Source organism: Camarhynchus parvulus, chromosome 20 (genome assembly GCF_901933205.1).
Source record: "Camarhynchus parvulus chromosome 20, STF_HiC, whole genome shotgun sequence".
NCBI lineage: Eukaryota > Metazoa > Chordata > Aves > Passeriformes > Thraupidae > Camarhynchus > Camarhynchus parvulus.
The window spans coordinates 2,284,051-2,309,367 of NC_044590.1; the positions used below are offsets into that span (position 1 = coordinate 2,284,051).

Here is a 25,317-nt window from a genome sequence, read left to right on the forward strand (position 1 = left end):
AGGCAAAGCGTCATTTGGAGTGCGCCGGAAATAGGTCGGCGTACCCGGAAGTGCACGAGGAAGGAGAACCCGGAAGCGCCATGGGATGCGATGGCGGCACCATCCCCAAGCGGCACGAGCTGGTCAAGGGGCCCCGCAAAGTCGAGAAGGTCCGGGAGGGGGGGATCCGTGAGGGCTGGGGGGCTGCGGGGAGGGGAAAGCCCGGCCCGGGGCCCCTGTGTTAGTGTGGCGCTGGTGGCGGCTCAGGGCGGGGCCTGTGTGCTGTGGGGAGGGGGTTGGACGTGAATTCAGCAAGGCCAAGGGTGACAACAGCCCCGGGAGCGCTGCGGGCTGGGGAGGGGATGGAGAATTCCTGAGGGAGCTGGGAAGGGAATGGAGAATCCCCGAGGAGCTGGGAAGGGAATGGAGAATTCCCGAGGAGCTGGGAAGGGAATGGAGAATTCCTGAGGAACTGGGAAGGGAATGGAGAATCCCCGAGGAGCTGGGAAGGGAATGGAGAATCCCTGAGAGAGCTGGGAAGGGAATGGAGAATTCCCGAGGAGCAGGGAAGGGAATGGAGAATCCCTGAGGAGCTGGGAAGGGAATGGAGAATCCCTGAGGAGCTGGGAAGGGGCTCACCTGGAGCAAAGGAGGATCCCCAGGGATCTTTCCCCTCTCTGGAATTCCCTGCCAGGAGGGGACAGGTCCCAGGAACAGGGACAGGAGCAGAGGGAACGGCCTCAGGCTGGCCCAGGGCAGCTCAGGGTGGGCACAGCAGGAATTTCCCCGTGGAAAGGGGGTCAGACAATGGAACTGCTCAGGGAGGTGCTGGAGAACTGATCAGGAATTTTACCAAAATCTTTGGCTGAAGTTATTTTATGAATTAACTCGGAGTGCACAAAGCAGGTTTGGTAAGAAAGCTGGGGGTTTGATGAATGCTTCAAGTATGAGCTGATTTTATGCTTAAATAATGTACAGATTTTTTAACTAATGAGGTTTTTTTTCCCTCCAGGTTGACAAAGTTGCTGAGTTGGTGGCCAGGTGGTTTTACTGTGCCCTGAGCCAGGAGAAGCTGCGTCGGCCCATCGTGGCCTGTGAGCTGGGCAGGTGGGAATGCTGCCGTGGACTCCTCAGGAGTTAAAATAAAAAATTATAAATTCTAAATACAATATTAAATATTGTAAAATTAACTAAAATATATTAAATTAACTTTACATAAGATCAATTAAAATTATAAATATAAATTCTAAATACAAAATTAAATAATATGTAATTAATTAAGATATGTTAAATTAATTCAATATAAAAATATGAAATAAATTGAAATTATACATATAAAATTATACATCCAAAATTAAATATTATAAATTATAAATATTAATTAAAATATATTAACGTAAAAATTAATTTTGTATATTAAATATTAATTGTATTATGTATTATAATGTATTAGTATATTAAAAATAGTTATATAAATATATAATCGATAATTTAATTTATTAGTAATTTAATTTAATTGATTCATAATTGAACTTAAATATCAAATTCTAGATCCAAAATTAAATAATATAAAATTAGTTGAAATATATTAAAATCCAATCTAATGTATTATATAAAATATTAATTATATAGTATATTGTATTATAACATCATATTAATGTATTAGAATTAATTATATATAAAAATATAAAATCAATTAAAGTTATAAATATAAAATGATAAGTACAAAACAACATGGCCACCCAATATAACCACTGGGATTTTTCTGTTACAGGCTGTACAACAAAGATGCCATCATTGAATATTTGTTGGACAAATCCCCTGATAAAACCCCCATGGAATCTGCATCCCATATCAAGAGCATTAAGGTAACCCAGCTTGTGTTTCATGTGAGAATTAAAACAAAATGGTAAATTCCTGAGTCATGCTGTAACTATAGATTAAAGTGTTCAGACAACAAAACACCGTGGCAGAAATGTTATGGATTGTTATCATGGCTCAAAAATCACGGGGAAAAAAGCTGAAGGTCTCACAGAATTCCCAGAATGACCAGGTTGGAAGAGACTTTCCAGATCATCGTGTCCAGCCCAGCCCCAGCACCTCAGGCAGACCCTGGCACTCAGTGCCACATCCAGGCTGTTCAAACACATCAGGGATGGGGACTCCACCACCTCTCTGGGCAGAACATTCCAGAACTTTATCACCTTTCTGGGAAAAAACTTTTCCTGATATCCACCCTGTATTTCCCTTGGTGCAGCTCGAGGCTGTGTGCTCTGGTTCTGCCAGTTCCTGCAGAAAGAGCCCAGCCCCAGCTGAGCACAGGCACCTTTCAGGAGCTGTGCAGAGTGATGAGGGCAGCCCTGAGTCTCCTTTTCTCCAGGCTGAGCACCCCCAGCTCCCTCAGGGGCTCCTCTCAGGGTTTGTGTTCCCAGCCCCTCTCCAGCCCCTCCATGTCCTTCCTGAACTGGGGACCCAGAACTGGGCCCAGCACTGGAGCTGTGCCCTGAGCAGTGACCTCCCTGCTCCTGATGCAGGTTTGTGTTTTTCCTTTGCAGAACGTGACGGAGCTGCAGCTGGTGGATAACCCAGCCTGGTGTGGGGACAAGGAGAGCATCAAGGGGGACAAGTACGATGACCTGCAGGCTGCACGCTTCATCTGCCCCGTGGTGGGGCTGGAGATGAACGGCAGGCACAGGTCAGGGCTCTGCAAACTGCACACAGAGCAGGGGAACTGCCTGGGAAATGGAAATCAGGAGCTAACCCAGGGCTGGGGGAGAATATCTGCCTGGCTGTCAGCTTTCAAGCTTGAACTTTCAGAGTTCAAGAGGCTTCTGGGTGTCCTTTCATGGTACATTTAAGAGGAAAGATGAAAGTTCACCTTTTCCTGAATAAATTGAGATGTGTAATGAAGGAGAAAGGGCAGTGTTGGCAGAGAAAAAGTGCCTAAAGGTTGTTTGGGGGGTGAAGCACAGGAGATGGGATGTGACCTCCCTTGGAGTCACATCAAGCAGTTGGAATCATGGATTGATTTGGGTTGGGAGGGACCTTAAAGCTCCGGTGCCCTGGGTTTCCACACTCCAGTGCCACCCCTGCCATGGGCAAGGACACCTCCCACTGTCCCAGGGGGCTCCAAGCCCCATCCAGCCTGGCCTTGGGCACTGCCAGGGGTCCAGGGACAGCCACAGCTGCTCTGGGCAAGAATATTCCTGCCCAAAATCCCATCCATCCCTGCCCTCTGGCAGTGTGAAGCCATTCCCTGTGTCCTGTCCCTCCATTCCTGGTCCAAACTCTCTCTCCATCCTTCCTGGGGCTCCTCCAGGCCCTGCAAGGCCACACTGAGCTCACCCCAAAGCTTCTCCATGTGAACAATGCCAGCTCTGCCAGCCTTTCCTCACATTCTGTCTCTCCCTGTGCTAGGATCAGACTGGAGATGGATTCTCTGTCCCAACCCTGCAGTAAATCTGTATTTTACTGCTCTGGGGCAGGGAATTTCCTCACAGCCTGGTTTGGGCAGAGCAGCAACCTCTTTGTCACCTGAGGGATGAGGAGTTCACAGCTTAATGGTTGCACAGAATTTCTTCCTGCACAGAGGAATTAGCCAGGAGATACTCAAGATAAAAAACCAAAATGCCTATTGTGATTTAACGTAGCCAATATTTTTCATTCATTTTTTATATTGTGCAAATTAATAATAAATTAATTACCCACTTAACTATGCTGATAGTTTGATTAGGAGCAAGAACTTGTGAAGAAGGTGGGCTGTGACCTGCCAGCACTGCACAGATCTCTCCTAGTTCCCCAAAAATTATTGTGTGTTGTCTTTTCTTGGAAGGTTTTGCTTCCTGAGAAACTGTGGCTGTGTGTTCTCTGAGCGTGCTCTCAAGGAAATTAAAGCAGAAGTTTGTCACAAGGTGAGTTTTTGCAGCTGTGGAAGCAGTTGGGCCATCTGTGTTTTTATACAATAGCATTTGCTGCTCTAAAAAGGGAGTTTTTAATCTCAGTATGCAAATTGAAATGGAACTTGTGGAAGTTCTGTTCCATGATGGCCTCAAGTATTTCTTCATGGCCTTTTTAATTAAAAAAATATTCTAAATAATTATAAAAGTGAGTATTTTTGTTCTCAGAGTTATATTGTGCAGTAACTACTTTTTTTCCCAATATTTGGTACTAATTTCAGTTTTTTAAAGGGATATTGGTTTGGTTCTGGGAGTTTTGTTTGATGGGTAATTTTTTCTTCCTGAATGCACATGGCTTGTGTTTTCTCAGTACCTGTTCTATGGTTAAACTGGTTGTATGTTCACGTTATGTTTTGTATTTTTGAAGGACGTTGGGCATTGGTTTTTTTTTTATTTCTGGGTTGAGCCAACTTTGTAGAATTCTCAGCAGTTCTGTAAATTATTGTAGAAAATACTGACCTAATTTCACATAGCTGGTCTCATTGTACAGTTTTTTTTGTAGCTAAGGACAATGATAAAATAGCAAATACCCTTTTTTCCTATCACTGCTTTCATTATCAGCAAGATTTGTGGTGAGAGTTGCCCCACTTGGGCAGTTATTTAATTTCTGTGAACACCCTGATATTGGATAAAATATGGAGTATATTTATATTAAACAAGACCTGGGAAGGAAACACTTTTGTCTTGGTAAATTGTTGAATACTGTAAGGTTTAATCTCCTTTTGCTGCTTTCGGTGCTCATTTTGTTCTGTCCTAATGGCTTTGTTTCCTCTTGGCAGATAATCATTTATTTTTAACAAGGTTTTTTTGTTTGCATCTAAATTTTTGTTGATGGATAAGTGTAACCAGAGCACAAAATGCAGGAATGAGATGTTTTGTCCATGGTTTGGCCAGTCTGATAATTTTATAAAAACCAAATGAATCTCACATATTTTTCCCATGGCTTTTTTTTTAGTAATGAGTATTTGGCATGCAGCTGGAAATTCTTCATAATATTCAGAAAGATTCTTCTAGAAATAATTGATATAATATTTAATCTCTCATCCTCTCATGGCTGGGTTTTGATGCACAAAGACAATGGTAACCAGCTCAGAGAACACACTGAGTAAGAGAGATTTGGCAGATTTTTGGGTGTATTCTGATGCTGTTCTCCTTCACAATCAAGAAGGGGAATAGAATCTTCTGACCAGGTTGCTGTGCTTTGTGGTATCTCACAGTTTGTTTATGTCCAAAGCACTAGACTAATTAGCAGCATTAGAAATTATGCTTTAATTTGGAAGCTGACTCTCTAAGAAGCTCCTATGGATGTAAAATATGCTAGAAGTGGTGTGGGGACAGGAATGAGGTTCTGGGATTGGTGCTGGAAGTCCTGCTGGGGGTCACTTTGAAAGTTACATTTAACTTTCAAAAATGTAATCAAAGATTACATTTTAAATGTACTTTCTTGGATCACTCCAGAGTTTATTTTGGACTTGTTTTCAGAGTCAAGTAAACACAGACTTGAACTAGTGCCCTAACTATTCAGCTCTGTGCCATAGCAAACACTTAACCCCAGGTTTAAGTTAGATATGAAGCTTTCTGAAATTTAGATATGAAGCTTTTCTGAATTTATGCCCAGGGCTGTCAGATCCAGAGCTGGGTGTGCAGCAGTGGTTCCAGGGTGACTTTGGAACTTCGGCTCCTAGGGCACCAAATTAACAAATATTTGCTGAGGTCTGATTGAGCAACTCTTAACGTAATAACACAGAATTCATGAAAGCTTTTCATGCGTGTTTCAAGGTGATGTGGTCATGCTAATCACAATAATGAGCTGAATACGATTTCTTATTACTTGGGAATGGTTTATTGATGATTTTCCTAAAATTTTGTTTCAAATCCAAAATCCTTTAAGCAAAGAAGGTCATGCTGCAAAGATATTCCAAGTCATACCAAAATTGTATTTTCAGAGGCCTTTTTGTGCAGGTTTTTTGCCTGGTTCAGTTTTTGCAAAAGGAGCCCATGATATACAGTGCCTGGCTATTGAACTTTTCATTTTAATTCAATTTGGAAGCGATGCACAACAATTGTTCTTTGTGGTGGTGCCAGGGGTGAAAGCTGGAGACTGGATTTGCTGCACTGATGGCAACAAGGAACCTGCCATTCTCATTTTAAAAGACATCACGGAGTGGATAAATGCTGGCAGTGCCCTACAGTGGACTGGAGAGAAATTAATTATGAATATTGCTGTGATTAGTACATGCCAGACACCCATTAGCTTCAGTAATGGTTTGGAGAGAGACTCTCAACAAGCTCAGCGTGAACATGTGCCTGGCTTTTATTTTCCTTTTCTTTTTTAGCTTTATTTCCCTCCATAAAAAAAAAACTATCTCCAGCAATATTTAGCCACAGGATAAGTCGTGGATTATCCATGAAACCGAGCACAGGCCTTTGGGTTGAGTTTGTAAATAAATAGGGACCAGATGGCCTTCTTTAGGTTAAAGTTCATTTGCAAGAAATGATGTTTCCAATAAACTTGTGTGGGAAAATGAGGAGTAAAGTTCCAGCAACCTGGGAATAAGTTTGGAACAAGGAACTTTCATGTCCTGTTGTTGGGTTGTTTGATTTTTTTGGGGAAGAGGCTCAGTCTGTAGCCAGTTTTCTTCTAAAAACTCAGGGGTGTTTTGGGTGCATATTGAAGATTGCATTGAAATTGCTCCTTTTAAAATTTTTTTTATTTAATTTTTATTAATTATTTGCAGTTTTTAATCAAGTGAGTTGTCCAGGTGTTACTGCACTTGCTGCAGGCTCTTTGCTTCTCTCAGTCAGGGATGGAAAAATGTTTGCAAAATGGCTTTTTGCTCAGTTTTCCTGTAATCCCTGGCCTCAAATCTTCCCTGTCTCCTTGCCCTAAACTCCTGCAGAGACTCAGAACAGACCTGGAGATAAACATGTGCTGCAGGATCCTTCTGTTATTAGGAGCAAAGCCTGGGAAGGGCAGCAGTGATGTTGCCATGCTACAAAATGAAATTAGGGATGTGGCTGGCCATGGGAAACAAAAACAACCCCTCACCCCCCAGTGGCACGGGCTGTGTCACAAGCTGGTTTTCACTCATGTACAAGCTTTGAAATTTCAGCAAAACATTTCACGAGACATTCAGTGGCCATGGCTTTAATTTGTTATTTCTCCGTATTTTATCTTTGTTCAGTCACTGCTTCCATTTTATTATTTTCATGCTTTGGCCGTGAACATGAGGAATATTGATGTTCCAGCTACATAAGTCTCTTAATGGATGATGAACTTCCCCCCTTGATTTCAGGCATTCTTGGGAATGAACCCATTGCTACCAGAATAAATAAACCCCGTTTATGTGCAGGATTGTGCTTTACCCTCGATGCACAGTGAAGCTGTGGCTGTAAATATCCACATTTTCTGCTGTTTCCTGCCCAGGATCTGCTGGGGAGGGGCTGGGCTCACACATCCAGCTGCATGTTGAAGGGGCTGTGCTCCTGCAGGCGCCAGTGCTGCTCGATGGGCACCTGAGCCCGGCGCAGCACCTTGAGCCGCAGCCGCCGCTCCAGGCACTCCAGGGCCAGGGGGTTCCTGCCAGCCTCAAACTTGTTGGCAAACAGATGAGGGGACTCAATAATCCACTGCAGATCCCCCAGGCCATAAATGCAGATGTCTCTGACGTAATGACCTGCAGAGATAAATTGGAGAGGTGTGGCAGCAGCGGCAAGATGAGCGGAAGCGTTTTTTAAAAAGAGTTTTTCACCTTGGGATTTCTGCATAGAAATGGAGCTGGAGGATAATGCCACAATATCATAAAGATATTTATAATGTTTATGTTTTGCATAAATAGATGATTATTACCTCCTGCTGTTTCCCTGCCATGTTGCTCTGCTTAATAAAATCTTGTAGGTGAGCATCAGATGTTCTGAGCTCCTACTGGGATTCCCTGCTCAATCACACCCGGGCTCAGCTTGCACACTTGGGGATTTTAATTATTTCTGCATGCTTTCCGTGTGGTCAGCACTATTCTATCTTATTGTTGTTCAAATTGAAGGGATTTAAACCAATGTTGATGAAAGTTCCTGACAAACATCCTTGTCAAGTAAAGCCCCTCCACTGAGAAGTGAACAGACAAATTAGTGCATTGGTAATTAGGGGCTGAAAGAAGGATTGTCAGTGTATAGATACTGTACTCTTATCAAAATATATAAAATATGTAACTAATCTATTAATATAACATATATATCAAAATCTCTTTAATTTTATATAGTGCAGCAATTTATAGGGTGCCTTGTTTTATTTAACACTTCCAAAATAAATTATATATGACCACTGAGGCACATTTAATAGGGGACTTAAATAATATGTAATCAATTAATGCTCACCAGTGAATGAAATTTAAGTTCATGATCAAAATTCACGTTACCTTTGCAGCCTTTGTGTGAGAGCCCTTCTTGATCTTTCCATTTAATGGCTCTTAGGTCTCCTTGCCAACCTGCATTGGGTGTAGCCCCTGGAGCATCTTTCAAAACAAAAGGCTCTGATAAGATTCTTTTCTACTTATTACAGGGCAAATTTTCACTGCTGGACACTTCTTAACTGCAGTCACATTAAGTATTTATTTGCTGATATTTATGTCATAAGAACAGGTGTCATTCTCAGTATTATTACTTTTTAAAATTTCTTTAGAGCAAAAGCTTTCATGAAGCAAAAAACTATTTAACCAGAATTTTTCCAACTCCTGGTCTGCACTGAACTAACCATTTCCTGCAATCAAGCTTTCTCAGCCACCAGATAGGACTTTTCAAAAGGGCAGCAGCAAAGCTGAAGAAATGACTTTATTTCTGCATTTCAGAGCTGTTCAGCTCCGAGCTCACAGCCTCTCCCTGCCCTGCTGGGCTTATTTGTGGCAGAGATGCCCAAGTCTTACCAGGTAAACGATTGAGGGTGACCCAGTAGTGCTCATCAGGGCTGTAGGTGTCCCTGGACCACTCCAGCAGAGCTTTAGCCCGGGCATCACTCAGTGTGAACTCCACAAAGGCCTTGCTGAGGATGTAATAGGCACTGCCAAAGTAGATGGTCAGGTTATATGGGGGCTGAGCTTTCCTGACCTTTGCTGGGTACACGTAGGGCACTCCAGAGTGCACAAACTCCCTGTAGCTGACCTCGGTCCTGTGCTTCACATGCAGCGGCTGCACTATCCCAGGAGTGATGTTTTTACCATTCCACTTAGTTTTTATATATTGTATGATTTCTTTATTTGTTTTCAGGGGGTAATCTTGCCCACACAGATTAATAACATAATTCCACTGAACTTTGGATTTAACGAGGTCTCTCATGCAATTAATGTCAGCTTGTAATCTTGAAAACCCTGCATAAACAACGTGTTCTCTTTTGGAGGAAATAAAAATATTTTCAAAGCAGTTAACGATGTTCTGTACAGCAGTTTTATAACCTCTGGGTGACTTTTCATCAATGTGGATGCAGTAAATATTCTGAGGCATATAAATAGCTCTTAGCAGCCTCACAAACATTTCCAGCTCCTTGTGAATTGTAATAATGTATGCCAAGGAGAAATTTCCTTCTTCCTCTGACAGTGGTTTGGTGATAAAATGCAGAGTCTTCAGAACTGTGGAGCAGCTGCAGGAAGTCTGAATGCAGCTGAGGGCTTTGGGCTGGTAGGACTTCTGACAAAAGTTTCCAATTTTAGAGGCTGCAGGTTTCCCCACAAAAAGAGCCGAGCAAAGTTCATCGGGGTAAAAACCACACTCTGCTCTTTTGACCTGGAATTTTTGGTCATCTGACTCGTCATAAAGTGGAACCGTTAGGTAAATGAAGGTGTAGATGAACATACAGACAGCAACACACACTAAAAATCTTGATTTCTTTGCATGAAGTGGGTTCATCTTTCACTTCCAGCTCCTGTCTTCTTATCATAGTCCAATTAAACATTCAGATCATCTGAAAGGAAAAGTGAGATCGAGGGAAAGAACCTGTTAATTTTTTTAATAGATGCCACGTTAGTGCTGCATTTATAAATGTTGGGATTACTACCAGGAGGAGCTGTGTGTGCACTCAGCCCTGGGAATGCAGAGCCACGAGGCAGGAATTTTGTCTTTCCAGGACAAAATGATCTGAAAATGATACAAAAGGACCCAAAATGGCTTTGAATTCTTCACTGCTTGACCAAGGGGTCTCAGCCCCTCAGGTGGGAGATTCCTGTGCTCAGAAGTGAGCTCGGAGTGCTCAGGAGCAGCTGCTGCTGAGATTTCCTCAAGGCCTGGGAAACTTGAAGTTCTGCCAGAGGATCAGAATTCAGTAAATTAAATCAACAGAAATTTTATTAAATAAACAGAAGGAAGAGGCTAAAACGTAATCCACGAAATACACTGGGTTTTATCCTTATAAAGTCAGCTAATGTTTCTGACTTGGAGATTTTTATTTTTTTTCCTCTGACATCTTCGTATTTGAGCTTTGGAAAACTGAACAAGGGGACAACACTCATTTCTTATTTTTGGTATTTGTGCATACCCTGAGATAAGGACACAATGCCAGTACTGGCATTCTGAGATAACCAGTTTGCAGCAGTATTAGCACAGGAGTTTTTCCATTGTGGATTTTTCCTTACCTTTGCCTTGTTGAACAGTCAGAAGAATGAGAGTGCAGCAGCCCTGAATCCCACAGCAATTACATGAAGTCTTTATCCTTGAAGCACAAAATTCTAGAGAAGAATACCAAGGAGAAGGTGCATCAACTCCCATTGAGCTCAATAGTTATTTTTTTAAAAGATTTTAAATTTATTTTAAAGGTAGTTAATTTTCTCTTCTTTCATTCAATGACTTTTTGAAACAAAATTTGCATTGAAATATTTTACATTTTGCAGCTGTCAAAATCATGAAGTATTTGGCTTTACACAAGAACAGAGAAAAATAGATTTTTGTAAGGATAGTTTCATTAGAAGAATGCTGCTGTGGTTAGAAGGCTTGAGATTTTCATTAGAAAGAAGTGGAAAATACTTTTTTTAAATAAAAAAATCAGTATCTCCCTTAAAAGCTTGAAAATAAAGAGGCCATTGTAGTTAAAGCAGCAACGAGACATAAAATTCAAAAAGCATCAAGAAAACAAATCGAAACGAGGGAAGGCATCCTCCATATTCTCACATTTTTAAGATCTTATTAGGCTGTTGGGAAAGAATGTATTTATCTTTTGCTCCTTACTGGTATGCACTGGATTTCATGCTGGAATGGTGCCTCCTTCCCACTGAGCATTCCAGAAAGCAGAGCTGGCTGTTAGGTGCAGGGCTCCTCCATTTTCCTGGGATGTTCTTTAGGCAGCTCAAAGGAAAACAGGAGGCAGTCAGCTCCCAGGAGAAGATTTTTGCCTTGGAGCTCCTCAGGGATCCATTTACTGGGTAAACAACCTTGATGGGAGCCTTCCATCCATCCGAGCAAAAAGCTGCAGCAAATCAAGTCCGTGGCAACCTCTGGATGCTGTGCAGAAAGCAGGAGAGCAGGGATGCCACTGCAAGGGGAAAAGCAGGATTTCTGCATTAAAAGTGGCATTAAATCCATTAATTTCATTTTCACAGAATCCTCTCTGTGCCAGAGCCCAGAGGGGTTTCTGTGAGGACCATGATGTACATACCCAGGGGCTGGATTTGGGGAAACACTGATTTCTGTGGAGCCCTAATTACCCTCATTACACAATACTACTTAAACTTATGAAGAAGAAGGTGAAGAAGGAGGTAAAAAAGAAGGACTACCTTCTGCTCTAAAACTGCTGTTTTGCTTTATATACATTACTATATTCTAAAACTTGAAATTTGAAGTTTTCTATGTGACATTACACACTTTTATTCAAACTACACGCTTAGAATCTCAGTTCTGTTATTTAATTTTGGAAGCTTGCTTTATGGCTTCAAGTTAAATGTAGTGTTCTCTTGGGGGTTAGTGTCTGGTAGTACAGAAAGTTTAAAATTCTTAGCAGCTAGGGTTCTAACAGAGCTGGACTTGGACAGACTTTATTCTGGGGGAATAACTCACAGGAGGAACATTGAGATTCCTCTGAATTAGTGAATGTCATGAGATCTCTGGGGTGTCACAGGGAAGGTTCATTCTGAATGTAAGAATTACACTAAAAACAGCAGGCAGCTGTAAAAATATTTGGGATTTTATACCTGATTAAATATAAAACATCTGAACACCAAGATTGTGGGTTCATCACTGTACACATCATTTACTTGGGGGTTGAACTCAGTGATCCTTGTGGGTCCCTTCCAACTTGGAATATTCTCTGAACCTGTCCAGAATGAGGGTGCTTGGCAGGTTTTTTTCCTTCAATACATTTTGGACAGGTTGCAAAATGTAATTCCAGGGAGTCAAGCTGTAAGCTGCTTGTTTCATACCCCTGAATTTTTATTACCCTGCAAGTAATAGCTTCTGGGGCTGTTTCGGGCTGTTAAGTGCTTGCCATGGATTTTTTCCTACTGGACTGTGTGACATCTAGAAATTGTATTTTTATGGCAGCATAAAAGTACACAAACAGCCCATAATCAGGTAAGAGGCAGTAATCCCTCTCCAGTGTTAACATGTTTATGGGGAACTGCAAGAACAGAATTTGACATCTTTCAGCCTTAGGAGGATATTATGGAATGAAAGCTTTTTGGTACCAGACTTAGAGCTGGAATTGCAGCTGTCAGTGCCACTGGATATGAAATTTGTTGTATAGCAGGATTCTCTCAGCCCTGTCTGCTGGAAGGATTTTTATCCCAAATTTCCTGCTGCCCTTGAGGAGCAAGAGATCCCACTGGGAATGTCCACTGTCCATAATGACCCTGCTGGGACTGTCTTGCCCTTGAGTCTTATTATGCAAGAGAGCCATGACAAGTATTTTCTGTTAGCAGAATGTCTCTGAAACTCAGCATTTCTTACCTTGTGCACAGGTTTTCTAAATCTGGAGGATGAAGTTGTATGAATTTTTAAAACTCCTGTGAGTAGAGTGTGACATTCTTGGAATAAAAGAAAAAAAAAAAAGCAGAGATTTTCAAGCACCTTTGTGGATGCTTTTAAGGGCATCGCTGAACAGAAAATTGTTGTAAGCCTAAGATACTCCATCTCAATTAACAAAGTAAACTCCAGAGGAAAGGGGAATTATGATGATGCCTGGAAAAAGGCTGTGAGATGTCAGCTCAGCTCATGGAGACCCCATTAGCACAGACTGTGCTTCTTGTGGTAACAACTCCTTTTGCTTTTTGCTGTTTCTCCTGCCATTGCATTTAGGACTGCATCACTGCACCTCGAAACCTTCTGGTTTCTCTGTGCTCTTTGCTTTTACCTAATATTAAAGTTTAGATCGAGTTTGCTTCATATGACCTTGTAATTTTAGTGAGACAAATGACTTGGGAATGTTTCATCTTCTAATAAAATGCTAGAATAGTATTAAATACTTATTTCAACTTTTTTATAGCTAATTTTTGTTTGTTTGAAAGGTATTTATGCAGGCATTAATGTAGACATTTTATAAACAAGAGAAAACTAATTCAATCCTTTTAAAAATGTTAAAATCAGTTCTTTTAAATGCTTTTTCCATTGCTTTGGTTTTTTGTTTAAAAAGGGGTCAGAATATGGAGTCTGCTTCTGGACTTTGAGATGCATTGAGTAAAAACATTTCTCCATCAAACCCGCTTATTTAAGTCATTATTTAAAAACACTGCGTAATTTGCATATACAGCAAATTTATGAAGTTTTAGTGTTCGTCTTTGCTATTTTTCCTCTTTTCTTGTTGTTTTTTCCCCTTGTGCATTTGACCTCACAGTAATTTAAAATAAAAAACAATGAAAGCTACTTAAACCCTTAAGTTCTAGAGCTGTAAAAAAAATAACTTGCATAAATAGTGTGATTTTTATAATACAATTAGTACTAATGACCTCCATCCTTCGTAAAGAAGGAAAGGAAATGTAAAGCTTAGTGCAGTGTTTTCTCAGTAAAATGACCACTTTACATAAGGAAAAAAAACCAAGAAGCAAGTGATGCAGCCTTACCTGGTCCAGGAGACGGCAGCATAATAATAAAAATAATACTAAAGATGATTTTGGGGCTCACTGTCCTTCAGCAGGGCCGGCGGTGCCGTTAACCATTAACGGAGCGCTCCATCCCGCAGGGCTGTCCGGGAACGCTGCTGCCTTCCCGGCAAAACAGCCGGAACGGGGCTGGGAATATCACCCGGGGCTGCGAATATTACCTAGGGCTGGGAATATCACCCAGGAGCTGGGAATATCACCCAGGAGCAGGAACAACGCTGTGTGCGCCCCCTAATCCCACCTGAGCCCCACGAGCCGCGGCCGCAGCACTGGGAGCTGCCTCCTCCTCTTCCCCCTCCTCCTCCTCCTCCTCCTCCTCCCCCTGCCCTTAACTGTTCGCCTGCCGAAACTTTCCTGTTCCAGCAGGGAATTGCTGCTGCCGGGCATTCCCAGTGGCTGGCAGCTGAAAAGAGAATAAATCTCCTTGAAAGGGATCTCTCTTGAAAAGAGAAAGATCTCCCGGAAGCACAGACCTCTCTTGGGAGAAGCAGCTTAGCGGAAGTTAGAAAGAATTAAAGTGTAAGTTAGTGAAAGAATTCAGTGTGAGTGCCTCTTATAAATGGAACAACCTCTGCAAAACGGGGATCAAGCCCTGAGTGGGCCGAGGGGATAAGAAAAAAAGGGTTTGAATGGAACTGCTGGCACTTCTGCAGAACAGGGTCTGGCCCTGGTGGGGAAGGAGAAAAGGAGGAGGTTTAGGTGTGACTGCTGTGTCTGAATGCTTCTGTGAGCAAAGGACCAGCCCTGCTGGGCCAGGAAAATAAGAAGAGCTGATAGAAAATGCTAGAAAAACAGATAGGTGATGGATAGGAAACAGAAGGACATAATAATTATAAATCACAGCTATAAACAGAATGTAAGTCTTGTAGCAGTAAAGTGAGGTGTGTGTGATAAATGTGTGTGGTGGAACCGTGTGCCATGTTTGGAACCCTGAGATAAAGAAATGACAAGTTCTGTAAGACCCCAGCCCTTCAAACTCTAATTTTTAGATAAGCAAACAAACAGACGCCAGAATTGTAAAAGTATAAAAGTCTGTGTGAAATGAACCCCAGGCAGAAATGCACCAGGAGGTGTTAACCCTGTGTGTTCTCTGGTGTCAGAAAGGTGTGCTGTGCTTTGCAGTACCTGCTGTGGAGCAGATTGCTTTGAACCATCCTTCACACACACACTGTTTGCTGCTACAGCCTTTTAAACGTTCTTTAATAAGTGGAAAGTTGAACTTAAATGTGTTGGGATTGGGAGGAAACATTGTGATAAAAATAGCATGTTGGTCAGAAATAAACAGAGAAAACCTCAAAGTAAGTTAAGGCACAGCTGCAGGTATGACAGGTACAAAATTATCACTGATTTTAGGAGAAACTCTGTAAATTGAGGCTTTTTCTTGAACTGGTTTTGAAGCAAATGCTGCAGCTCCTGAGTGGAAGTTCACATTCTGTGAATCACTAGGTGGGAAATTTCCACTGCTCCCAAGTTGTCCTTTGCTCCCTGACCCATTGCATGGCTGGGTTGGGTGACAGTGTAAGAAAAACATGTTCAGCAAATTTCACACTCCTGAACTTTCAATGGCTAAACCTCTGGAAAATTCTCTCTCTTAAAACAAGTTTTAGTTAAATGTGGCAAACAAGAATAATCTTTAATACACGAGCTTGTGTGTGGCTGGGAGATGAACAGTGAAATGATCAATGATCTTCCTAAATGTCCCTGTTTGAAGAGGGACACTCAGGTTGTGGCCATCCATGTCCCATATCCTGGTGGGAATTGTGCATTTCCTGGTAATAGTCACGTTCAGGAGAACTGCAGGAATTCACTGTTAAAATGTGGGAAAGAGCCTTTAGGTTTCTCTGAAGACACCAGACTGTAACACTGGTGTGAATATTTAGATATGAAAACATATCTGCCTGTTGTTTATTTGTATTACATTAAGACTGGAGTAGTCATGCACAGAACTACATTTTAGATGCCATAAAAAAAATAAATGTGTCCATGTAGTTTACAGCAAGAAATAATGTACAACTCTTGTCTTAGCTGAAACTGTAAACTCTAGAATTCAGGAAGTCAAATTAAGAGTTCATTACTACTTTAAAAATCCTGTATTTTATACTTTAAGAAAGATAAAAACTATGTAATTTAGGAATGTGCTCTATTCAAGGTGCTAAGAACTCAGCAAGTACCTTCATCTATATTTAAAGGCCCAAGATAAACAAGGCACAGCAGAGGAGACCCTGTGATATCATAAAAGAAACATCTGCCCCAAGACCTTAATTAATCAGAAGGAAGAAACATCTGGATTTGCAGAACTGAGACTTCTTTCTGCTTTTTATCTCATTAAGATGTTTGGAAGAGTATGGTCTCTGACATAATCCAATGTTGTCATGGCAAAAAATTTTTTTTCAGGGAATGGAAAGAACGCTGTCCTCATTTCCTTGTTTCTTGTAAATACTTTTCAGTTTTGAACAATTCTGCCTGTGTTTTCTGGGAACCTGAATTTGCTTACTCTTTTAGAAATGCAACATTTAATGAAATTAGTCTGCTGACAAAATATGTTTGAAAAATGATGTGTTAGGAAACCACCCTAGAAAAGAAATTGTGGGGCTTCTATAAAGGAATTTGCGGGTCTTCTTTAGAACCAAGTCAGCTGCCAGCTCCTGCCTCAGAATGGAGACTGAAATTCTTGATTTGACTTTCAGTTTTGACAGTCAATTTCTTGATTTTTTTCTTCTCACTCCCAAGTGTGAGATCACACCAGGTTGGGATTTCTCCATGAGTAGAAATGGAGAAATATGGGCTACTCCCCCATTTCTTGGGTGTGACTGATCCTCTTCCTGCCTGCTGTGCCTCTCTCTAAGCCCCGTGTCTCCTCTCAGTCTCAGGTTCATTTTTGAAGCTGTGCTCAGCACTTGAGCAAAGTCCTGCCCATATGTCCTTTCATTTGTTTAATTCCTACTGCAAATACAGGAGTAACCTTTCTAAACCTTCATTTAGGAAAAGAAGAGTAATGGCAGAGGCAGGATTATAAATTAATCTTGCAGATTAATAGAAAGCTTCTGCATTTAACAAGATAACAACAACAAAAAAAAAAACCAAACCCAAACCAACCAAACAAACAAACAAAAAAACCAAAAACCCAAAACAAACGAACAACCCCTCCCCAAAGAAACCCAAAAAAAAAAAGCAAATTGAGATCTTAGACAAGAAAACATCATGGTCAATGGGCTGGTACATCAAATTATTGCAAATGTGCACAGGAAAACATTTGTGCCTTCAACCATGAAACATGTGGAGGTACACAGAGCACATTACAGCCATTATCCAGATTAATTTATGAAAGTAGTTGGAAACTTGGGAGTGTTTGATAAATCAGATAAGGGTATGGTCTCTGTGATACAATCCAGTGAGGCAGCAAGGCAAGGGTAATGAATTATTCTGCTTTTATGACTCCTTTTTATTCCCACAGTAAAATAAAAATAAACAAACAAAAAAAAACCCAAACAAAAAACCCCTTCACGTTTTCCTGTCTACCAGTTGAAGAGAAAAATTTGCTGTCTGTTCCACATGTAGAGGAATAACACGTTTGCTCCCATCAGTTGTTTTTTCTTATCTCACTAAGGTGAAAGACAAATTCAAGAGCAGAATGGCATCCAGGTCTTAATCAGATGAACTCATAACTAAAAATCAGAAAGTACTTTTGGGTTTAGCTGTGGGGTTCAGTAAATTGAGTAGATGCTAATTAGGAATACTTTAAGTACATTTGTGCCAGTAAAACAAGGAACCCATGAAAAGAAAATACACAAATAAAAGAATTAGTTCGGAGCGTTGTTTATAGGAGACAGAAAAAGAAATATGCAATTTTGTCCTTTCTTTTCTTTCATGAAGTGTGGTGTTCCCTTTCAAGAGGAAGATGTGATTGTTCTTAATGGTAATAAAGAGGATGTGGAAATTCTGAAGAAAAGGATGGAGGAAAGAAGACTTAAAAGTAAATTGGAAAAGGTGAGATTTCTATACATTATTTATTATAAAGTTGGAAGAGTTCTTGTCTGCAATGAATCTGCTCTTAGATTTGCTGATCTTTATAAAAATGGAGGAATTTACTCCATGAGCTGTGCTGTATTTAAACACTACTTTGGAAAGCAGTGGGGGGTTTTTTTGTGTGTATTTGGCCAATAACATCTTGAAGTTGTACATCCTAAACTTTCTCCTGACCAGCAGGAAGTGCCTTGTGCACTCAAAATGGGTAAAATGGAACAATATTTTGTGGTTTTCTTGAAATGAATTCATTCTAGTAATGAGCTACATCATCCCTGTATTTCTTGTGGCAGTTGCTGATGACAGCATCAGTTTTTTGATCTTATAAAACAAGATGTTTTTTATTGGCCTCTGTCAGAACCAGGATGTTGGGGTCTGTGCATTCCTGGGCTGGTGCTGTAAGGGTGTGGAAGTTGATTGATGTTTTGTGCTTCTCCCAGTCCTCAGCAATCACTGCTCCCCTAATTCCCACCGTGCTGTTGAGGCCTTTGCATTTTGATGTCTGCCCAGGTAAAATGCAGTGGAAATGAAATCCTTGCAGCTCTGCCCTGGGAGCTGGGAGCTGTTCTGTGCTGCTGAGCTGTCAAATGGCACTTCTGCATTTGGGGATTTTGTCAGCACTGCTGTTTTCCCCTGAACTCCCTGGAGGATGCCAGAGCAAGCAAACCTTTAGTGCTGACTCAGTTCAGGGTGCTCAGACTTAGCTGGATCTCAGGAACATAAATCATAAATCATAAATCTGATGCTTTCAGCCTCTGAGACTTGAGATGGAGGTTTCATCCCTTGATTTTGCCATGCAAATATTTCCCTGGTTTGTTTTCAAACAAATGCTTGTTTACTTGCTGGGGAGCATATGATTCCTTCTCATCACAGGGGCTTTATTCATCTGTGCCAGTGCAGCATCACTGGGCCTGGGCAATACATCAAAAGGATGCTTTTCCATAAAAATCCTGCTGGTCTGCTTCCTGTTGTTCATAGTCTCTGCATCTCATGTCTGATGACTTCTGGCATAAGAGTGATAATCTCATGGTGTCTGTTCAGAGGGTTTTCTCTTTTTTTCCCCTCAGTACTCGGTAGTTAAAAGTTTGGGGTAAAAAATACATTTATAATTTGTTGCTAGACTGTTGCAGACCTCAGCAGATGAGTGAGTGGTTGGTTGCACTTGGTTTGCTTTAGAAACAGGGCCCTAACAAAGCACCTGTAGCTTTGGAGCAAGTAATTTTGAATAATCTGGAGGGTGATGCTGCCCACAATTTCTGCCCAGCTAAGTGCCTGAGTGTGCAGGGCAGTTGTGGCTTTAGGGTGACAGCACAAAAGGACACAGTGCCCTGCTCCTGGGGCTCTGTGCCCTGGGGGAAGATGCAAATGGCATTTGTTTGGGTAGTGGAGAATTACAGGATAGGATTTGCAAATCTCAGCCTCAGGTGGTGACCTTGGTGCCCCAGCTGCTCCCTGCAGCTGGAACCACCTCTGCTGTCCCTGCACTTCTGAGACCTGGGAGCCCCAGTGCCAGTGGCAGCACAATTCCCACTGTCCTGGCGCTGTTACCCAGATTTCCTGCTCCCTTCTTTCCTCCTTTCCTCCCTTCAGGCTCAGTGGACCTGCTGTGTTTGGGGCAGGAGGCACAAACCCCTTTTCTTTATGCCCATGAGACAAAACCTCAGGAAGATGCAGCTGGGACCAGGATACAAAATGATTGAAGCTCAGCTGTCACTGTGCCCATACTGAAATCTCTCCAATCTATATTCTGCATCCAGAGTTACAAACAGCTGGGAAATGACTTTGCTTTGTGAATCCACCCCTAGAAAAGATGGGAATCCCCTGCACTGGGGTTTTCCAGGTGCCTGAAGGGCAGAATGGACAGGAGCTGGTCTGTGGAAGGTTGGATGGGATGAGCTTTAGGGTCCTTGCCACCCAGAGCATTCCATGGAGCTGCCTCCAGCTGATCCTCTGCCACCCCCTCCTGGGTCAGCTTTGCAGCGACATTTGCTGGGGCATTTTCTCCTCTGCTTCACAGCAGGGGTTCTCCTGAGCTTTAGAACAGAATTAAATGTATTTATTTTCCTTGAGTCTGTGCAGCTGCCTTACAACATGTTCACAATTCAGAATAATGCTAATGACTGTTACAGTGCATCTTTCTTTTTATGTAATCAAAGCCAGTAATGGGATTCTTCTTGTTTTTTCTGTTTCTTAATCTGTACAAACATAAATTAATTTGGAAAATCTGCTGCACAGATGCTTTTCAACAAGTTAGATTAACTATTTGCATCTTTTCTTCCCAAGCAATCCTGCAGCAGAGGGTTCAGTTATTGGCAGGTACCCAGGGGGGATTTTTTTATGGACTAAACAAAATGGAGTGGATACAAGATTCCAGATTCTTCTGACATTTTTATTGAAAAACATCTTTATTTATTTCAATTAATTGTGTCTTATTAATGTTGTGCAATTTATTGTGCTGCTGGGTGGGTTCAGATGATCAGTTAATGAGAATAACACACCCCCCTTTCAAAGTATGCAACCCAAAATATTAAATCCAGACAAATCCAATTTTGTCCTGCACAGTTTTCTTTAATGCAGGGTTCTCAAGATTATTATTTTTTCCATGTAGAAATAATACCAAAAATGTGGAAGTAAGAGTTCTACTGGGTAAGAAATAAAAATGTTCTGAATTCAGTTGTGTGTCTATCAAATACAAGTTGGGAGTTTTATCTCCTTTCAGTCTGTTACAGATTTCTGCTTGTGTTGTTTCAGAAATCAAAGAAAGGCAAGACAGCAGCAGCAGCTGCTCAGCAAGAGCCCTCTGCAGGTAATATTCTCCAAATTCCTGTGTCACCTTCTGAGTCCTGAAGCTGTCAGGATTTCATTTTTCTGTTTTTTGAAATTTATTTATTTTTTTAGATTCTCCAGGTCCTTCGAAAGCTAAGAGTGGAAAGGATTGTGTCAATTCCAGCTCTGGGGAAAACAGGCAGATAATCTTCACCAAAAGTTCAGGTTAGTGGTTAATCCTGATGTGAAAATGGGACCAGATTTGCTTGTTTGTGTCATTCTGATATTGCTTTAAGTTGGGAACTTGACTTCATGAGATTAGAGATTCTTATTTACACACTGATGGGTTTGCTGTGTCTGTTTTCCTGGCTGTGATGTAGTGGAGGAGAATTTACAGTTTCCTGATGCACAGTTGATCAAAAACTATGTTATGGCATTTTATTTGGATGACTTTTGTTAAAAATCCCTGAATATTTAACTTCGAATCCTCTGTTTTACCTGATAATTTGCTGTGAGACCTTGGGAATACTGGAATAGAGCTTTAGGATGAACTGATGAACCTACAGCAGCCTTAAATCCAAAGAGTGGTGCCTCCTCTTTATTTAATTATTTATTTATTCTGCTATTTAATGTCCCCAGACTGATATTTTCAAGCAGAATGGGTACATCTTTAAGGTCAGTCTGAGGTTTCTGTGGGAAGAATTAAACACTGTACATTAAAAAATAAGAATAATTGGAAGAATCTGAGAATGATGATCTGTAGATAAACTGGGAGAAGCTGAAATTCCATCAGCAATGCCTGACCTGCCCTCTACTGTCTGCTTTTATACAGGAGAGATTTCTAAAAATATTTCATCCCAGATGAAGAGAATTGCTCCTGGATGTTGAGCAACCTCATAATGCTATTAATATTAAAGAATTTTTTATTTTCTGAGGGTGTAAAAAAAAAAAAATGCTTTTTGAAACTGTTTCTGTTGAGGTTGCACACTCAAGTCTGTGAGGATTTGGGCTGCATACACAATTCTGTGAGAATTTGGGTTTCACACACAATTTTGTGAGGATTTGGGATTGCACACACGATTTTGGGGTTGCACATGCAATTCTGTGAGGATTTAGGGTTGCACAGCCAATTCTCTGAGGATTTAGGGTTGCACATCCAATTCTGTGATGATTTAGGGTTGCACACCCAATTCTGTGAGGATTTAGGGCTGCACACCCAATTCTGTGAGGATTTAGGGCTGCACACCCAATTCTTGGCAGCCCCTGTGCCTGAGTTTGGCTCAGGATGTTGAATTTCTGCATTTGTTTCTCTGCAGCAGAGACTTGGCTTTTTCAAACACCATCCTGCAGCTTGGGAGATGAAATAGTAAAAAAAAAAAAGGTATTTTTACGATAAAATACACTGAGAAAAATGGTCTGAGGAACAGAGGATGGGCATTTCCCCACTGCAGACATCAAATGATGCAGAGCATTGTTGTTGGTCATAACTTTGCAAAGAATGAAGGGAGCAGAGGGATTCCCTGGGGAAAGGTGTGGCACAAGTTCAGTTTTTGGCATTTGGGAGCTGATTTCCAAACAATACTGCAGGCTGCTGGGGGCTTTCTTGTTGCTAAACACCAGAGCTCATCAGGCATTTTTCACTTGGAGGAATAAATGTTGTCAGTTCTGAATTGCAGTGCGAGAGAGTTGCAGAATTCCTCTGAAGATTTCTACATGTATTTTGAGTGTGAATTCTAAAAGCTGTTGCATCCAGTTGTGGGAGATATTTACGAGAGAGCTGAAAAATGCATATATTTAAATTTTCAAACGCTGTTTTTCATCTTGATTTAACTACCTTTGTCCATTGTAAGCTGTCATGCTTCATTGTGTTCCTTTTTCCCCTCAGAGAATGGAAACCCATCAGTCCCAGGAAAAGTCAATAAAGCTCCATCCAGCAGCACCAAGAGATCCATTGCAGACAGCGAGGACAAGTCTGAGGCTTACAAATCTATTTTTACAACTCACAGCTCAGCAAAACGTTCCAAGGAGGAGTGTTCCAACTGGGTTACTCACACAGCTTACTATTTCTGAAACAATGAGGAGCACCCCTGGCTCCTTCCTCCCCATGGCTCTCTCTGTCCAGCTCTGCTGCAGAACTTCAGTGCTGCTCTGCTCCTGGCTGCAATTCCTCTTTGTAAGTTGGTTATAAACCTGTCCCTAGCTGGAGAGCCTGTGCCAGCTGCAGCTTCTGGTGAATAAGAAGCAGACCAGCAGAATCCATGTTGTAGCAGCAGATTTCATTCTGAAATGTTGGAATTTTTGCACAAAAATTCTCCTTTTCTCCTCCCAGTTGGATGTTATCCTCAGTCACAGTGTCCTCAGGAGGAGGAGGAGGAGGAGAGGAGAAGTTCCTGCTCTTCTCCTCTGTTCATTTGTGCCACAAAATAATTGTGTAATTACAGCTTTCAGTGTATTACTACAGAATTCAAACCCTCTGTAACTTTATGACAGCAAAAATAGAAATAATGCCTTTTTTGTTGTGTCAAGCTAACTGGGCCCTCAGTAGAACTCTATATTTCTAAAAACTTCTGCAGATTTTTTTCAAATAATTTACCTTTGACAGAGTAGATGAGACAGTCATGAAAATGTTTGTGCAACATCCTTGTCCATGTTGTTGTAGCCAGTTTCTAACAGCAGAATATTCCCTTGTTAATGTCTGAATCCCATAACACCCACATGGAATGACCAGAGGGAAGGCTGGAACTTCTTCACTTTCCTCTCTCCCTCTTTTAAAATGGAAATCTGCTTTTCTAATCCTGGCACAAGCTAACCAGAATAGAAATGCAGAAACTAGGAGGCTTTAAAAACCACTGCACAATGTTACCTTGTTATCTTTGTGTGTGAAAATGATTAATTATCTTTGTAATATAATTTTAAAAGTGTCCCCATTTATAATTGGCAGTAGTTACCTGGAGATTCAAATGCTGTGTTGATATTTGCATAGGTGGTCTCCACGATTCAAACAGCTTGAATGAAACTGCTGGGAATTTATTATTATTTTGATAGGTATAATTAAAAATTGGTTTGCTGTAGAATTTCTATGGTGGTAAGAATTTTTTGTTTCCCAGAGATGTGAGCACATCAAACAGTTTGAGGTTTGCTGGAGCTTCCAGGAAGCACTCAGGCACATTTTGTATGCATGGCTGGGGATCAGCTTTGTTCTCCTTGTTCTGTGTTCTTTTCATTATGATCCTTTATTATTTGTTGCTTACAGATAATGAAATTTCTGCACTAAAGGTGTCCCATAGTGGGGTTTTTATTTGCAGTTTAATTCTGTTTGATAGCACATGTTAAAATCCTATTGCTGTTTTATAGGACTGCTCTTCTACTTCCAGCAGTTATAAATCCTAAAGGGAATTATTTAATGCTTTTGATTTAGTTAATACTTTGCTAAAATACACGGAGAAACATAATATTCAGTTTACTTGTCTTTGTTAGTGATAAAAAAGGCAGAGTCCAAGCTGTTGGTCCCAGGTTTTCCTCCCCACTGGGCCATAATAGTTCTACTCCCCACTCTTTTTCTTCTGCTCTGCTCATCTATTAAAACAAATTCCTGCCTGATTCTTCCTGCACCCCTGGGTTCATCAGCTCTGCCTCTCTGCCAGGGCTGTGTCCAATGTTCCACCATCCCCACCTTACAACATTTCTGGTTTGTGGAGGTGTTTGCAGTGGGGGCTTTTCCTTCCCTTTACAGAGCTCCAGCTGGGAAGGAATGTGATTTATTGTTGGCATGTGGAATATGAAATCTGGTTGGAATATGAAATATTTGTGGCCTGGGATGCAGTTCTTGCCACAGCTGGTGGCAGACAGGAGCCCAGAGTGCCACTGGTGCTGTTGGCAGCCCGGGATGGGCAGCGGGCACTGGAACGTTGACTTGGCAATTTTTAATGGATTCAAGGGAATAGTTTGCTGCAGGATGTTTGCTTTGTTGTGGTTTGCTCTTTGTTGCAGAGGGCAATTTAATTTTCTTTTAATGTAGGAGAATTTGAATGTTGGTGAAAGTTGAAAACTGCAGAAGCCTTAGAATGTGAAATCTGTGTTTTTTGAGATGCCACCCGAGTCTCTGGCAGCCCTGCATCCATGGGGCTCTTCTGGGGAATTCATGGGGCAGTTTTGTTTCCACGCTGCTCAAGCCTTGGCCTCTCTTCTGAAAAGCTCAAAAAAGGATCCAATTAGTGCCAGTTGTATAATTGAGGGCTGTTTTTTGGTGTGGAATTTGGGGATTGGACTGAAGTGCAGCAAATTCCTTCTCACACTGGTGGTGAAATCTGGCCCAGGTGTGCACAAGGGGAAGGTTCTGTGTCCTGAATCACCATCCTGGAGCTGCCTGGCTGCCATGGGACAGCCTCAGTCCTTTCCACATTGCTGCCTCTGCGTCCCAAAACCTGAGGGAGTTCCCACACCCAGCCCATCCTCAGTGCTCAGAGCTGCAGCTTCATTTGTTCTCCAGCTGCCACACCATGAGATCATCACATGCCACTCAAAGT

General features: G+C 41.5%; 2 protein-coding genes across 2 annotated transcripts; one reads left to right on the plus strand and one right to left on the minus strand.

Moving 5' to 3' along the window:
- Positions 1-28: 28 nt before the first annotated feature.
- RTF2 (replication termination factor 2) lies at positions 29-24,131 on the plus strand. Its single transcript, XM_030963435.1, has 9 exons — positions 29-149; positions 992-1,086; positions 1,754-1,847; positions 2,535-2,674; positions 3,812-3,890; positions 17,876-17,989; positions 20,777-20,831; positions 20,924-21,016; positions 22,677-24,131. The coding sequence occupies exons 1-9, from the start codon at positions 81-83 to the stop codon at positions 22,859-22,861; spliced, it is 924 nt and encodes a 307-aa protein (XP_030819295.1). The 5' UTR covers positions 29-80; the 3' UTR covers positions 22,862-24,131.
- On the minus strand, positions 6,858-14,246 carry LOC115912082 (beta-1,3-galactosyl-O-glycosyl-glycoprotein beta-1,6-N-acetylglucosaminyltransferase 7-like). The gene is made up of 6 exons (XM_030963434.1): positions 13,964-14,246; positions 11,142-11,445; positions 10,553-10,645; positions 8,855-9,885; positions 8,351-8,446; positions 6,858-7,612 (listed from the first exon to the last, which is right to left on the minus strand). Exons 4-6 carry the CDS (start codon positions 9,828-9,830, stop codon positions 7,386-7,388), a joined length of 1,299 nt encoding a protein of 432 aa, XP_030819294.1. The 5' UTR covers positions 9,831-9,885; positions 10,553-10,645; positions 11,142-11,445; positions 13,964-14,246; the 3' UTR covers positions 6,858-7,385.
- Positions 24,132-25,317: the final 1,186 nt, after the last annotated feature.